This window comes from Mustela nivalis (assembly GCF_964662115.1).
Source record: "Mustela nivalis genome assembly, contig: HAP1_SCAFFOLD_3088, whole genome shotgun sequence".
NCBI classification, from domain to species: Eukaryota; Metazoa; Chordata; class Mammalia; order Carnivora; family Mustelidae; genus Mustela; species Mustela nivalis.
In genome coordinates, this window is record NW_028133582.1 from 1 (window position 1) to 16340 (window position 16340).

The 16340-nt window shown below is 35.7% G+C and overlaps 1 protein-coding gene across 1 annotated transcript; it reads left to right on the forward strand.

Moving 5' to 3' along the window:
- The first annotated feature begins 662 nt into the window (after window positions 1-662).
- Window positions 663-15423, forward strand: LOC309858655 (glutamyl aminopeptidase-like). Its single transcript, XM_082751366.1, has 7 exons — window positions 663-846; window positions 1725-1798; window positions 1904-2008; window positions 2094-2264; window positions 4090-4230; window positions 13536-13614; window positions 14623-15423. The coding sequence occupies exons 1-7, from the start codon at window positions 718-720 to the stop codon at window positions 14764-14766; spliced, it is 843 nt and encodes a 280-aa protein (XP_082607492.1). The 5' UTR covers window positions 663-717; the 3' UTR covers window positions 14767-15423.
- The last annotated feature ends 917 nt before the right edge of the window (window positions 15424-16340 follow it).

The following is a 16340-nucleotide window of genomic DNA, read 5'->3' on the forward strand; positions in this document are numbered from 1 at the left end:
GAGAGAGATCACAGGTAGGCAGAGAGGCAGGCAGAGAGAGGAGGAAGCAGGCTCCCCGCTGATCAGAGAGCCTGATACAAGGCTCAATCCCAGGACCCTGAGATCATGACCTGAGCTGAAGGCAGAGGCTTAACCCTCTGAGCCACCCAGGTGGCCCTCTTATAAAGTATTTTTTAAAGATTTATTTATTTATATATTTAGAGAGAATCTCAAGTAGACTCCTTGCTCAGCCTGGAGCCCAATGTGGGGCTTGATCCTACAACACTGAGATCATGACCTGAGCCAAAATCAAGAGTCAGACACCTAACCCACTGAGCCATCCAGGTGCCCCACATTTGTACACTATAATCGGCTTGTGTCTATCCATCAATATTAACTATAGCTAAATGGCTTTAGTTTTATCCAGAATTTCTCCTCAGCAATTTTTCAAATGTACTTTTTAATGTTCTGTCTTCCTCTTTACTATTGAATATATGAAAGCACTAAGATATTATTGTGAACAAACTTCTTCGATTGTGTCCCCCAAATAAATGCATTTTCTTAACTGCTTAATAGAAGGATTCTCATTAACATTGAATTCTATGATTTCCATATTAGTACTTTTAGTCAAATGAGTACTAGTGTATGGTTGATTTGTTTTGTTTTGTTTTTAGTCTATAGTTTTTAATTAATGTTTTTTTTTTTCTCTTCCTTAGAGCTCAACTTCTAGATTATAAGATGGCTCTAAACCTGACCAAGTATCTCAGAATGGAAGAAGACTTTTTACCATGGCAGAGAGCAATTTCAGCTGTAACCTATATTATTAGCATGTTTGAAGATGATAAAGAGCTATATCCTGTGATTGAGGTAATATTAATGTTATATCTTATGACAGTAAATTTATAGCAGTGAGCAGAATAAGGAGATTTCTGAGTCAAGGAACTTCTGAGAGATACAAGAGCAAGAGCATATCCATGTGCCAAGTGAAATTAAAGGAAAGTACAATGACACAACTAGTCCAACCAAAAAGATACTATTTCTTTTTTTTCCAACTTGAAATGTGCCAGTATTTCTGGTTCAGTATACCACTTTACGATATATTTTAGTGTTAGAAAGAATATAGTACAATATATTCTCTTGTTACAATAGATAAAATACTAATTAGATCCTATTTTCAATGGATTTATCTATGTTAAAATGAATTTATTCTTACTAATATATAACATTTTGTTTCCTTATTCCTGGACAATAACTGGACAAACGATTTAATATTTGTGGTCTTCATTTCCTTCATACAATAGGAATGTCGGTCCATCCTTGCCTACGGCAATAGAGATAGTATAGGTCATATAAAATAAACACCCTTTGTAAACCCAAAGGTGGCATATATATATTAGTTATCAGTATTTTTATTTCATCAATACTTGATTAATCTTCTTAGTGCAATAAGTATGTCAGGCATTACTCCATTTCTTACAAATGTTAACTAAAAAGTAGAGGTTAAAAGGAGCTTACCCAAAATTTTTTAAAACATTAGAGAATGATCCAGGATGTTCTTATCTTCAGAACTGAAGCAAATTTTCCATGTCGTAAGAACTGAAAACCTCTCTTTCCTAAGGAGAGGCCCAAAGTTCTCTGAACTAGTAGGGAAGAAGATTACAACAGGGGGTTATAGATTATAATAAATGAGGAACTGTTGATAAATAGTAAATTATTACTCATTGTACATGGTGCTTTTATTTCAGAAATACTTTCAAAGTCAAGTGAAGCCCATTGCAGATCTTCTGGGATGGAAGGACGACGGAGGCCACATTAAAAAGTTATTTCTTACATTTTTAAAACTAATTTTCATTTAATATTTGTTTGTATGTGTTAAAACATGTTAAAAAGTGCTCACAGCCCCTGCTTTGTGTTTGTTTTTAAGGTTGCTCCGTGCCTCCGTGTTAGGGTTTGCGTGCAAAATGGGAGATCAAGAAGCCCTGGACAATGCTACCCAATTATTTCAGCAGTGGCTAAGTGGGACTGTAAGGTGACTGTTTATGTGCTCATTTCTAGAGGACCTCAAATTTAGAAATGAAGAATAAAAATCTCTGAAACATTGTTTCTTCTTCTAGGCTTCCTGTAAATCTCAGGCTTCTGGTATATCGGTATGGAATGCAGAACTCTGGCAATGAGACTTCATGGAACTACACTCTTGATCAATACCAGAAAACTTCATTAGCTCAGGAAAAAGAAAAACTGTTGTACGGATTAGCATCAGTGAAGAATGTTACTCTTTTGTCAAGGTAAGTTTTTTTTTTTTTTTTCCATTCATATGAGTGGCATTTGATGGTTTATGTGTCATGGTCACTTTAAGATGTGAATTAAAGTAGGATACGTTTTCAAGAACATCTATTAAAACTTATTTTCCCAGCAAGAAACAAAATATCCATGTAAGAGTGGAATAAAGAAATGTAATCTCACATGAAAACACTCTGGGAGTCCGCAGTTTCTAGTTGTGAGCAGTGGTTCAACATTGTGATTCAAGGGCGTTTTTCTTTCTGTCATCCTCAACATGTTGGATGTCTCATAACCTCTAGAGCTCCAAACAGTTTGTCTTCACACAAATATGTTTAGTGAAAGAAGAGCAAGGACAAAGGAGTTCCTTCTCATAAGGCTTTGTCTTTTATGCTAAAGGTGAGTTATTTCCGCTTCCCCTCATAACCAGAACTGAATCACACTTGATCATTCTGGGTTATACTCTAGGTCTACCTCTTGGTCATTTGCCAGAGAGGATGAACTTGAATTCCTTTGACTGATTTGGGCCATCATCATACTCTGAGGCTGGGGTAGGAGCCTACCTACTTCCCTAGGATCAAGGAGACCTTGATCCAAAACCCTGAACAAACTGGTTTATGTCATCAGAGAAGGAGTATGTGCCACAATATGCACACATACACACAAAATATATTTATATTCCCACTCAGAAAGACTGCTTGAAGCACATCTATGAATCTTCTGCCTACACACATGCCCCAAATCAACTAGCATCTGCCCTAATTCATTTGTTGCCTAGTTATGGTTTCTGAGTTATTTACTGCATTGACTTAACCAACATATAGGATGTCCTTTCTATGTGTAGGTATATAAATTGTGGGAATAAAAATGAATAAGGCATGATATCTATCCTTGAGAAACATATAGGTCATGAACAAGGCAGAATATAAATAGGAAATTATGATGCAATAGCCAATTTGTAAGGATTACCAGAAACAAAGCCAGCAATACTCCTTCACCATCTTGCATTAGGGTAGATGTCCATTCTTCTGCTCTTGGCTCTAAAATAATCTATCAAGAACTTGATCATTTTGCCATTCCATAAAATATCATATTGATCCATTATTTTGATGCCACTGTGCTGATTATCTGATGAGAAAATTAGCAAGTGCTTACATGTCTTACCAAGACTCTTGTGAATTAGAGGATGAGTGATAAGTTACACAAAAATTCAGGACTATCACTAAAGTGCAGTTTCTGGAAGTTGAATGGTCTAGAGTATGTCAAGATATTCCTTCTAGGTACAGCCATGGCATGCAGTTGATAAAAATCTGTCAATTTGGTCACTTAATTTATCTTGGACTTCTTTGCATTAAACTATAATTATAGCTAATTAATCTAACCATATAAATTGCTTTAGAAGGTTGTTTCTTACAATTTAGGGAAAAACAAATAAGATGTAACTGTTATTCTTTAGAAAATAAAAGTATAAATACTTTCCCTTAATTTATTGGTTTTTTAAAATTTTGAAGTTCAAGGGGATAATAGGTAAGTGGGTGAAGTGCTTGTATACAATAAATTCAGTTAATTTTTAAAAAGTTAATAGTTAACTTTTTTTCTCTTTTAAAGATTTTATGTAATTATTTGACAGAGAGAGATCACAAGTAAGCAGAGAGGAAGGCAGAGAGAGAGGAAGGGAAGCAGGCTCCCTGCCAAGCAGAGAGCCCGATGCGGGACCCGATCCCAGGACCCTGAGATCATGACCGGAGCCGAAGGCAGCGGCGTAACCCACTGAGCCACCCAAGCGCCCAATAGTTAACATTTTGAATTGTTTTTCTGTTTGTGTTTTCTTAGATATTTAGATTTGCTCAAGGACCCAAACCTTATTAAAACTCAGGACGTGTTTACAGTTATCCGATATATCTCATACAACAGCTATGGGAAGAATATGGCCTGGAATTGGATTCAGCTCAACTGGGAATATCTAGTTGACAGGTGGGATAATCAGATAATGGCTTGTTCTCTCTGTTTGATACCATCGACAAGTTCTTTCTTTTTCTCTTTGTTGTACTTTCTATATAATATCTAGAATGGCGTATTACTAGAAGTAAAGGATCATGGTATTTTCCTTCCCAGGGAAGTAATAAACTAGTTAATTTTAGGCCCAATTCCTTTTCTGGAAATTATTTCTTCTAACTGATCTACAGAGTTCTGAAATCTGGAGAGATGCCTAAATTGCATTATTTTTAGTTTGGTTAAAACAGGTTAATATAACTGTTGTGTTAGCACCTAGTATAACGCCAGGCATGTATTTAATTCTCAAGATTTAATGAAAACTAAGCGAGTTTCTGGTCTTGGGTTCAAACTGGAGCCTTCTATCTTACTGAGCTTATATGGATGAAAACTTTTATCTCCCTTGACCAGATAATTATACTTTAGGTATTAAAGGGACCTACATTCTCTAGGGAATAGCAATTTTAAAATGGGAAACAGAAAGGACAAGAGAGGAACAAATCAAACTAAAGAGATGCTTTCCCAAATTTCTCATTCCTTCAGCCCCATTTAGAAGAAATGTTGCTATTCTTGGTCCTAATCCTCTAAATTTAGTGGTTATTCCCACTAAAAACGTTCTTTACAGAATATAAAATAGAATATAGATTATATATCCCATGTAGACATTGACAAAAAGACCTTTACTGTCTGTAATTCCCACACTGAGGAACAGGCCCTGTTATCCTCTCCTAATCTCTCCTGTTTTCCTATCAGCACTCCCTCATTGATAATGACTGCCTTATCAGAAACACTAACTCTGAAGATAACTTTTATTTCTGTTCTCTTTTCTACTTCACAATTCACCAGGCTGTCATTAGGTTCATGCACATTTCTCATCCTTCTGAGATCCAGATTGTATCTATATCTTTCAACTAAGATACCCTACATTGCTTTTGCCTATCTGTGAGGAAGTTTTGGTTTTTCTGTTTTTGCAGTGATTGCATGTAACTGCTCATCCATCTCTACAAAAATTGACTGGCGCGCGCGCGCGCGTGTGTGTATGTGTGTGTGTTGCTTTGTCCATCTGTTTATAACTGTTTCAATGAAATGCATGACCTAGAATTACTGAATCTTTCTATTGAGAACATGTTCTTATCTGAAGATAAAGCTTCATGTCATGCAAGCTAGTACCTTTCATTTGCTTAATATATGCCTAGTGACAAGTACTGAGTATTTTGTTTTAATCAAAAAGACCATAAGTCTTCCATTTTTTGAGCACATGATGCAGGAAGTCTATGCAGATGAAGAAGAATGCTTACTTTTGAATTATTGTAAAAAGATAAGTAAATAATGTTCCATTTGCATTATAAAATGGCCATTCCCTTACTGCTTATTAAGTATAAAGTACTTTTCAAGGCTTATTTGAATAGTTCTGGTGTGATTTATTTCAAATAAGGCATTTTTCATTTAAAAAATTAGTTCATTACTGTACTTCTTAATAATTAATAACTAGAAAAAACAGGTGTTATTTTGTCATGGAAGTCATAAACATCTGGCCCTAAAATAAATGTATTAGAAGTAATCCTGAATTTAAAAAATAATAAATTGATATTTATTTCCAATGCTAGTTCCAAAACCCTCACCCAAGGCTTTTAATATTTCTTCATAGTCTAATGATCTAATTCTCATGAGGTATTATTTCACATAGCCTCAAACATAAAATTATACTACAACCACATGTTGGACACAAAAATAACACCTGATATTAATTATGGTTAGTTTGAATAAATAGAATTTCCCTGCTAAAATTGGATAGGATGAATTAAACAAAAATGAGCAAGCTTTATACAAATATTTCCAAATTCCTGAATATTTTCCAGAATTCAGAATGAGTGATTTTCCTGTCTAGGTTCCTAAATAATTTGTTGTCATCCTAAAATAAATAAGCTGCTTTTTTTGTAGATGGTTTTGTCATTTGATTGTTTTATGACAACTGATGGCCACACCACTAAAGCCCTTTCTAGTTCGAGACTTAATCAAAAAGTTCCAAAGATACTTCTTTTTTAAAAAATGTTTATTTATTTATATTTGAGAGAGAGAGATGAGAGAGCACGAGAGGGGAGAATGTCAGAGAGAGAAGCAGACTCCCCATGGAGTTGGGAGCCTGATGCGGGACTCCATCCCAGAACTCCGGGATCATGACCTGAGCCAAAGGGTCGCCCAACCAACCAAGCCACCCAGGCTCCAAAGATACATTTGCAGTTAGTCTTTGCTTTTGTTTATTCCAGTAAGGTCTCAAATGAAACTGTGAAGGTGAATGAACTCAATAAGTCAGCAGTGTAGTGTGCTAAGGTTTGATTTTAATTTACGACTATGGTTGAAAATTAAGTAAATGGGACATGACTGAAACCACTTAAAGACTGTCTCATAGACAAAAAGTTTAGTAAGAATCTAATTACAAGTTTTATGAGCATTGAAATAATTTTTTTGGATAATATAATAATACTTACATAAATATTAAGTCCAAGAAGATGATTATTATATAATGTTTTTTAATGTTTAAGATAAATCCTTATATTAATTCTAAAAGTAATTAATATAAATATACAACATACTTTCCTTTAAATGCTACAGTTTATATGATATTGGTTTATTGGGATTAAACTCTTTTGTTCTTACATTTTTAGTATTCACACAGGTAGTTTCAGTCTTTATCCAATCTACTCATTGCTAGTTCCCTCAAATATCCTTTAATTTGTAGTCATGATGAGCAAAACGGAAAAGGAACATTATAGAATTATAGACGGTCACTGAGAAAAATTGTTTTCTTACCTCTAATTAACAGACTTTCTTTGAATCTACAGAATATCATTATAGCAACTTGGTGTGATTCTTTTTCTAAATCTCCCATTTTCTTATTATAAACTGGGTAGGTATTTTTTTTTTTTTTGCACAAAATACAGATAAGCAAAAATAGGAATACAAAAAATACCTGTGATTCCACTACCTAGAAATAACCCTTTTCACACTACTATTTACCTTGAGACATTTTTCTATGGCTCTTTATTTATAGAAATGGAATCATATGATACATGTGGTTTTATAACCTGCTTCTCCCCCCGCATCATCCTTTATTGTGGATGTCTTTTCATGTCTTTAATGTTATTTTTGGTGCTTCCTCAATGTTATTTTTGATGCTCAATCATATTTCAATGTGTAGATACATCTTAGTTTATTTAAGCAATCTCTGTGTATTGGATAATAAAACTGTTCCAAACTGTCTGATGAATGTTGCAGAATGGCCGCCCAGAAAAAAAAATTTACTGTTAACTTTGACCATTTTTCCAACCCTTGCTCATACTCAGGGCTGTCTTTAGAAATATCCTTGCTAATGAAACACCCATATGTGAGATAGGAAACCATCAAAACTCTAGAGAAGAATACAAGCAACAAGCTCTTTGGCCTTGGCTACAGCAGTTTCTTACTAGACACGTCACCAGGGACAAGGGAAACAAAAGCAAAAATGAACTATTGGGACTTAGCAAGATAAAAATCTTCTGCATAGTGAAGGAAACAATCAACAAAACTAAAAGGCAGTCTACTGAATGGGAGAGGATATTTTTAATAACATTTGATGAAGGGCTAATATCCAAAATCTATAAAGAACTTATCAAACTCAACACTCTAGAAACAGATAATCCAGTTAAGAAATGGGCAGAAGATATGAATAGACATTTTTTCTAAGAAGACATACAGATGGACAACAGACACACATGAAAAGGTGTTCAACATCACTCATCATCAAGGAAATACAAATCAAAACCATGATGAGATAACACCTTACCTGTCAGAATGGCTGAAACTAACAACACAGGAAAAAACAGGTGTTGGCAAGATGCAGAGAAAGGGGAACTCTCTTGAGCTGTTGGTGAGAATGTAAGCTGGCGCAACCACTCTGGAGAACAGTATAACAGTTCCTCAGAAAGCTAAAAATAGAACTACCCTATGATCCAGCAATTGCATTACTAGGTATTTACTCAAAGGATACAAAAATATACATTTGAAGGAATACATGCACCCCGATGTCTATAGCAGCATTATCAATAATAACAGACTACAGAGAGAGCCCAAATGCCAATCAGCTGATGAATGGATAAAGAAGAGGTGGTGTATATATATAATGGAATACTACTTAGCTGTCAAAAAGAATGAAATTTTGCTGTTTGCAATGACCTGGGTGGAGCTAGAGTATAATATGCTAAGCAAAATAAATCAGAGAAAGACAAATACCATATGATTTCACTCATATGTGGAATTTAAGTAACAAAACCAATGAATATTCAGGAAGGAAAAAGAGAGAGGAGAAAACAAATCATGAGAGATTCCTAACTGTGGAGAACAAACCAAGGGCTGAGGGAGGGAGCTAGGAGATGGATAGGATAGATGAGTGATAGGTATTAAGGAGGGCACTTCTTATGATGAGCACTGGGTGTTATGTATAAAATGATGAACCACTGAAATTCTACACCTGAAACAATATTGAACTGTTTGTTAACTAACAAACAGTTAACAAACAGTTATACAGTTATACACTCAATTAGCAAGGGTATTTCTTTTTTCTTTCATTTAAATTCTGTTAACAAACTGTTTGTTAACAGAATTTAAATGAAAGAAAAAAGAAATACCCTTGCTAATTGAGTATATAAAAACTGATATCTCATTTTAAATTATAATCCTTTTAGCCAGTAAATATTATATAACATCTATCATGAACCAGGCATTGTGCTTGGGATTGGAGATACAATAGTAGAAACAGACCTGATCTCTGTCCTCATGGAGTTTAAGATCTGGTAATGGAGACCAATACTAATTAAGGAATCACACAAATGCATGTACACTTAAAACTGTAATAACTGCAAACAGAAGACGTTCTAGTCACACTGGAAGAGTGTAAAAGGGAAACTGGCCAAGTCAAGAGCATTTGGACATTAAGGGCTTCCCTAAGGAAGTGATGGTTGAGCTGAATTCTAAAGGAAAAGCAGGAGTTATTTAGGTGAACAGGAGATGAAACATTCCTGGCTGAATACCTTCTATCAGAAAAGAGAAAAGACAAGGGCCAACCTTTGCAAGGTCAGGTTAAGATTTGGGCTGTTGTTATAAGAACAGTGCAAAGTCACTAAAAGATTTTAAGTAAGAAAGTGAAATGACTAATTTTATTTTGAAAAGAAAGCTCTGGTGGTAAAGCACAGACCTAGATGGGGGCCAGAGTGAATTTGAGAAAAGCTGTTAGAGAGCTATTGGCACAGTCACAGAAAAAGATAGTGGTAGATTGGACTCTGGATATAAGAATTAAGGGGGAGGAGTCAAGATGGCGGAGAAGTAGCAAGCTGAGACTGCTTCAAAGAATTAAGATGAAGAGGTAAGAACATTTAGAGCTTGGTGAATTAGAAATAAAAGTGAGGGGACAAGGATAATGCCTAGATTTGTAGAAATGATCAGGAGAAGGAGAGCAATGAATTCAGTTTCCTATTTATGATGCCATTGAGTTTCTTTTGAAATGCTGAATTGGAGATTGTTTCAAGGAAATTATAGTCTCAAATGCTACTTAAGGTTTAAGTAAATCCAAGACTGAAAAACGTCCATTAGATTTGCTGGCATAGTAACTCTAGAAAGAGTTTTTCAGTGGAACGATGGTGACAGAACCTAAATTGAAACAATTTAATTAACCAATCAGTGGAGAGGAAATGAAGATACGAAATGTAGATAACTGTCTTGTAAATTTTGACCCTGAATGAAGAGGTGAGATAAAGGAAATTAAGAGATGCCAGATCAAGGAAAAGAATAATTTTCTTTTTCTTTGTGGAAGATAGTTTTGTTTTTGTTTTTGTTTTTAAAGATTTTTATTTATTTATTTATTTGACAGAGATCACAAGTAGGCAAAGAGGCAGGCAGAGAATGAGAGGAGGAAGCAGGCTTCCAGCGGAGCAGAGAGCTCAATGTAAGGCTAAATCCCAGAACCCTGGGATCATGACCTGAGCCAAAGGCAGAGGCTTTAACCCACTGAGCCACCCAGGCGCCCCCATGGAAGATAGTTTTAATATGTTTACTTTATTTTAAAGCTGATGAAAGAGCTAGTGATGAATGAGAGATTTAATATGTAAGACAGAAAAGATTCTTTTTTAAAATAAAATTTTTAAGAAAGTGGGGAGAACAAAGATACAGATGTAGTGAAAAGAAGGGCCATCTGTACCCCAATATTTATAGCAGCAATGGCCACGGTCGCCAAACTATGGAAAGAAGCAAGATGCCCTTCAACGGACGAATGGATAAGGAAGATGTGGTCCATATACACTATGGATATTATGCCTCCATCAGAAAGGACGAATACCCAACTTTTGTAGCAACATGGACAGGACTGGAAGAGATTATGCTGAGTGAAATAAGTCAAGCAGAGAGAGTCAATTATCATATGGTTTCACTTATTTGTGGAGCATAACAAATATCATGGAGGACAAGGGGTGTTAGAGAGGAGAAGGGAGTTGGGGTAAATTGGAAGGGGAGGTGAATCATGAGAGACTATGGACTCTGAAAAACAATCTGAGGGGTTTGAAGTGGCGGGGAGGTGGGAGGTTGGGGTACCAGGTGGTGGATATTATAGAGGGCACAGATTGCATGGAGCACTGGGTGTGGTGAAAAAATAATGAATACTGTTTTTCTGAAAATAAATTAATTAATTAAAAAAAAGGAAGTGGGGAGAAGTTGAAGTCAATGCACAGATGACAGAAGAAAAACAGGTATCTTTGTATGCCTGTAAACTAAAAGATGTAGGAGTTACTATGTATTTCCTCTGTGAATTAGAAGATAAGGTCATCTTTTTCGGAGAAGGAGGGAAGCAGGAGAATGTCTGGAGGTTTAAGAGAGTGAAAACACTTGAAAAAAGTAATTCAAGGATTAAGAGAATGAACTCTCCAGGGTAATGTAGGAGGACTGTCAACAGGGAGGGTCCATCTAAGATTGATATTCATGAATTTATACTAAAACATTTTGGAAAAGTTGGGTGACCTCCCTTGACTGATGAGCCACTTGATGCAAACACAGAGGAGATGGGCAGTTGATTTCATCCAAAGCTAGAGTGTTTGCTGCTAGAAACAAGTTATTAAACTGTAAGGGAGTTTAGGGCTTAGGAAAAAATGTTACTGGAAGAGGTAGATCCTGGAATCTAAACTATATAAGGAAAAAAGTGCAAGAAAAGGAAGAGCTGGTGGCCAGGAGAATAGGGCTAGGGATGGTTGATGGGCCAGAAATCCGTATGAAGTCAGAGAATGGTCACAGTGGAAACTGAAAGGTAAATTTTATCACGAAGGGTGCATGAATGAACAATTTTAGAGACAGTGTACTTATTGATGATCACAAGGCATGATCATGGGAATTGACAGTCAAAGCAAAGAGAATATCATTGGGAATGAGAATGTCAAGAAACTAAGAAGCTGAGATGTTATATTTATCATCGATGCGGGCCTTGAAATCACAGCTTGGAGTAGAGAGGAAGACTAGGAGTCAGGTGCTAAAGTGTATCATAAGTTACGTGAGAGGGAATAATTAGAAGGAACAGAGGTTTTTTAAAAGAGTAGAGAAATACTGGTCTGGAATCCACAGTGGGGAGCATGAGCACATCAACTCCATTTCTGACCTGCTTCTATGAAGGATGTGGGAAAATAAATGTTCCCCAAATGAGAAGAAATACTCCCTGGAAAGAGTTCATTCCAGAAGGCTAGTTGGAATAGATCTCAGAGTCTATGAGGGGTGAGGACAAGCAGCATACACATTATATTTGGGATAATGACTGATGACATTAAGTAAAGGGAAATTGCTTACATTAGATTGTTAAGACATGAGAGATGAAAGAAATGGTGGATTTCAGTTCAGTGGTGTCTGTGATAAGAGTGAGCACTGGACCTAGTTCACTGAAAATCATGGTTACTTATTAGAACATTTCCTGTTTTTTCCCCCCCACTGGTTCATTTTCTCTTTATGTTTCTTTTGCAAACTGCTGATTCATTTCTTTAATAATTTCACATTGGCATATTTCTCCTTTTTACCAGTTTGTAAGTGTTCTTTGTATAGTGAAAATATTTGCTCTTTTCACAACAAAAGAATGAATTTTTACTTAATTTTATAAGCTTTTTAGTATAAACATTTAAAAAATACATACAACAAACTTTATTAGCTTTTATCTCCATGACTTCTGCTTTTGTTGTAATTTTTAAATGTAAAATTTCTTCTAATGTTTGTTTACCTCTCCATGTAGTGTTGTGTTTTCTTTTATCCTTCCCTGGCATTCCAGTGGTTCAAAGCTAATACATAATTCTTGTAGTTGTTTTTTTCATACCGTGATTGGTTGCAATGAGATTTTCAATAATCGCAATTATTTGTATTCTGGTCTGCAAGGAAATTTCTGATTCTTGTTCTATAAGAGAGAAAGTATGAGAGGGACAGGAATAGAGTATCATCTCTAAAATCCTATCCTTGCACTTAGCTTCAAGTGTCTTTGCGTAGCCTCACTAATATAGATCATATTGGGTGATACAGACTAATACAGTATGCAAGTAGCTCATAAAGCTTTTTGAAAGAAGAATAAATAGCTTATGTTCAAATTTCTGTACCTGAGGGAAGATACATGGAGGATTTATCAAGGTAAAGTTGACTAGAGCTGCTTTGCTGTGTGGGAAGCACAGAAATGCAGCAGCTTAAAGGACATACATAATTATTTCTCACTCATGCTAGTCTCCCGAAGCGAGAACTCCCAAGTTGTTAAAGGGTTCTGCCCCCACGAGGCCTAGGACCTTATCCTGTCGGTGTGGCTAGAACTTGGAGGAAGGGAATAAAAGGCAAGCAATTTTCCTTCACTCAAGCAAGGAAGCAGAGGTTGAATGTGGCATTTATGTTCCTGTTCTTCTGATAAGAACTGAGCCGCTCATCTGCACCTCGCCCTGGGGAGGTGGAGGAATGTGATCTCTTGTCTGGGTTCTCATGCGTGCAGGATAAAAGAACAGATTGGGAGAATCCAACCAGCAGTCTACCACATCTGGGATGATGGTGTGGCTCTGTCTACAAAAAGGTTGAAAGATGTATTAAGAATTTTTCCTGAATAGAAATTTTAAATCAGATGTGTTTACTTACTGTTTTGCTTACTTTGAAAATTACTATTTTTAAAACCCTACAAATCAAAAGGAAATTTCTACATCCAGAAAAGGATTTAAAATTCTGGGCACTTATATTCCCTCTTCCTTCCTTAAATTTCTCTTCAGATATACACTCAATGACAGAAACCTTGGCAGGATTGTCACGATAGCAGAACCTTTCAACACTGAACTTCAGCTCTGGCAGGTATGAAGTGAAATCCCTCTAAACTTGTCTAGGAAGAACAGAGTTAAACTTTTCTTTTCCTTTTTTTTTTTTTTTTTTCAAATGGAAATGGCATTTTCTCTATTCAGATCTCAGAAGACAAGGAGAAAGAAATAAGTTTTATATCTAATTAAATGTAGACCTGCTTTTTCTAAACTGAAAACAATTCAAGTAACAAAGTGTAAAAGTTGAGAAAATTGAGGCCGTGAGAGGCTTAGAAGGTTGCATGAGACCTTCTGGCTTACCAAAGTGTGGACCATATGTCTCCTCTTTCCTTGTATGTAACTTGGAATAAGATAGTCAAGATTTGATTCCTTTCAAAATTCATAGTTTTGGAATTTAAAGATGTTTACGTTTCAAATATCTCAGTTCCCAGAGGGAAAAACATTTATTAGTGTTGGAAAATTGAGGTTGTATGAATTTTCATTATCTGTGTATTATGTATTGGAACGTTAACATTCTTCTGAACAAAATTATTCTTATTTTTGGAAGTGACAGATAATACTATGATTGAGTTTGGGGGAGGATTTTGGAAGGAAGATGAAAGAGAGAACAAAGGTTAACAGCAGTGGTATTATGAGGCCTTAATAAGGGAGCTGAAAGTATATTAAAATGTCCCAGTTCCTGAAGCGAAAGGCTAAGCAAAGCCCGCATTCCACACATTGGGTTTTCCAGGAACCATGCACAGAAAATAGAGAAGCAGCAGAAGCACAGAGGGGCATGCAGCCATTAGTGTGCTGCTCTCCTTCCCCAAGATGGCAGAGCCTCTCTGGACCTGACATGCTGCCAAACGTCCAAAAGTCATGGGTAATGATTGCCAATCTGAGAGAAGGGCTCAGTCTAATTGATGCACCAAGACATGTAACTCAGTGTTGTGCAATGATAATGAATTTTCAGGGAAGAAGACGACAAATCCAGCTTGTAAATAAAAGCCTTGAATACTAATTGGGCTGAAAATGACTTTCTTAATTATTTCTCTCTCACTTCTAGATGGAGAGTTTTTTCAAAAAGTATCCAGATGCTGGAGCAGGAGAAAAACCTAGGGAACAAGTGCTGGAAACAGTGAAGAACAATATCGAGTGGTTAAGGCAAAACAGAAACACCATAAGACAATGGTTTTTGGATTTACCTTAAGGATGGTTAATGTGTCCAAATGTCATATTTTAATTTTATGATTCTATTGTTTCTCCTATTACATATATTTTGGCCAAATTTACAAGCACTATGGAGGGAGTCTTATACACAAATATTGCTCTTGCTAAGTAGTGTGTTTCTGTCTTGCAAAGCTTTCAAATTGTTCTTCTTTGTTTATGAAGGAAGATACTAATACAGTAGTTAATGTACTCAGGGATTTCTTCTAAGTGTACTTCATAGGAGATTCTTTGCAAACTGAAGAGAATTTAATAGCCATTTTAATGTCTTTAAATATCATTCTTTATATCTTAAATCTGTGAAAATAGAACAATTTGGTCTTAGCTTTACATTTTTAGTACCAAAGAAACACCACTTAATCTTCTCTCTTGATTGATTTTTAAAGTTTAAATACCAGTACTTGAGGGACCAAAATTACCATCTTAATCTTTATTTTATTATTCAGAATTACACATATCTAATATCATTGTATTCACATGTGTCCTACTCCTTTAAATCCTACCAAAGTAACCCAGGTTTAAATTTTACTCAAGGATTGCATGAATTAGCCAAAGAAAGCCTATTGCCTTCACTCTAAAATCAACAAAAACATTCTCTTCTCCTTTTTAAAATAAATCTGAATGGTTAACCTGAAGAAAATATGTTGTTTTCCAGTGTCACTTTACTCTTGAATAATAATGACTGCTGCATTCCCCAAATAACTTACCATGAGGCAAAAGCAATTCAAGAACCTAGCCTTTTTCATGCTTGGTACTCTGTCGTCCTGCTCCATTCCCTACAAAGCTCCTTCAAATATGCTATGAAATTAGAGGAAAGATAGTGCTTAACTTTGCTCCATGGATTTTAGAGAAAAAAGGCTAAATAATTGGAAACTGGCCAGGAAAGAGAGAAGGCTGATTATTCCATAAAACTAAATGGAATTAGAATTTAGCTTTGATCTAACCTAGCAATCTAAGTGTGAAAATGAGGAAACCCATGTATGTCTCCAGCATGACTCTGCATATCTGAGGATATATCTTCTTATAGATAACTTTTATGTATAAGCCTTTAGATCCTAATCCACACAGAATAGCACTGATCAAATTTATATTCGTGATTTGATTAAAGACATCAATTTTAGAGACTATGGACTCTGAAAAACAATCTGAGGGTTTTGAAGGGGCGGGAGTGGGAGGTTGGGGGAACCAGGTGGTGGGTATTGGAGAGGGCATGGATTGCATGGAGCACTGGATGTGGTGCAAAAACAATGAATACTGTTACGCTGAAAAGAAATAAAAAATTTAAAAAAAAAAAAAGACATTAATTTTGTAGAAGCCGGTGGCAAGAATAGGTTTACTATGGCACTGGATGCCTAGTAGATCCACAACATAAGCTGAATAGACAGCAAAGAAGGTAAATGACTACATTTCAGTCAGCTGTATCTAGAAAATCTAAATTTATTTGGAAACTTCAGAAGTATAAAATGATTTAAGATTGATTTGATGCTAATTGAAGCACATGGAAACAATCAAAATCTTAGCTTTGACTTTATCTATAGTATATTATGCCTTAATTAA

Excerpts from the sequence above, each read along its gene's own strand:
- LOC309858655 (XM_082751366.1), top strand. The coding sequence starts at position 718 with ATGGCTCTAAACCTGACCAAGTATCTCAGAATGGAAGAAGACTTTTTA. Across the intron at positions 847-1,724 it reads AGCTATATCCTGTGATTGAG|AAATACTTTCAAAGTCAAGT; the intron begins GTAATATTAATG and ends CTTTTATTTCAG. Across the intron at positions 2,265-4,089 it reads AATGTTACTCTTTTGTCAAG|ATATTTAGATTTGCTCAAGG; the intron begins GTAAGTTTTTTT and ends GTGTTTTCTTAG.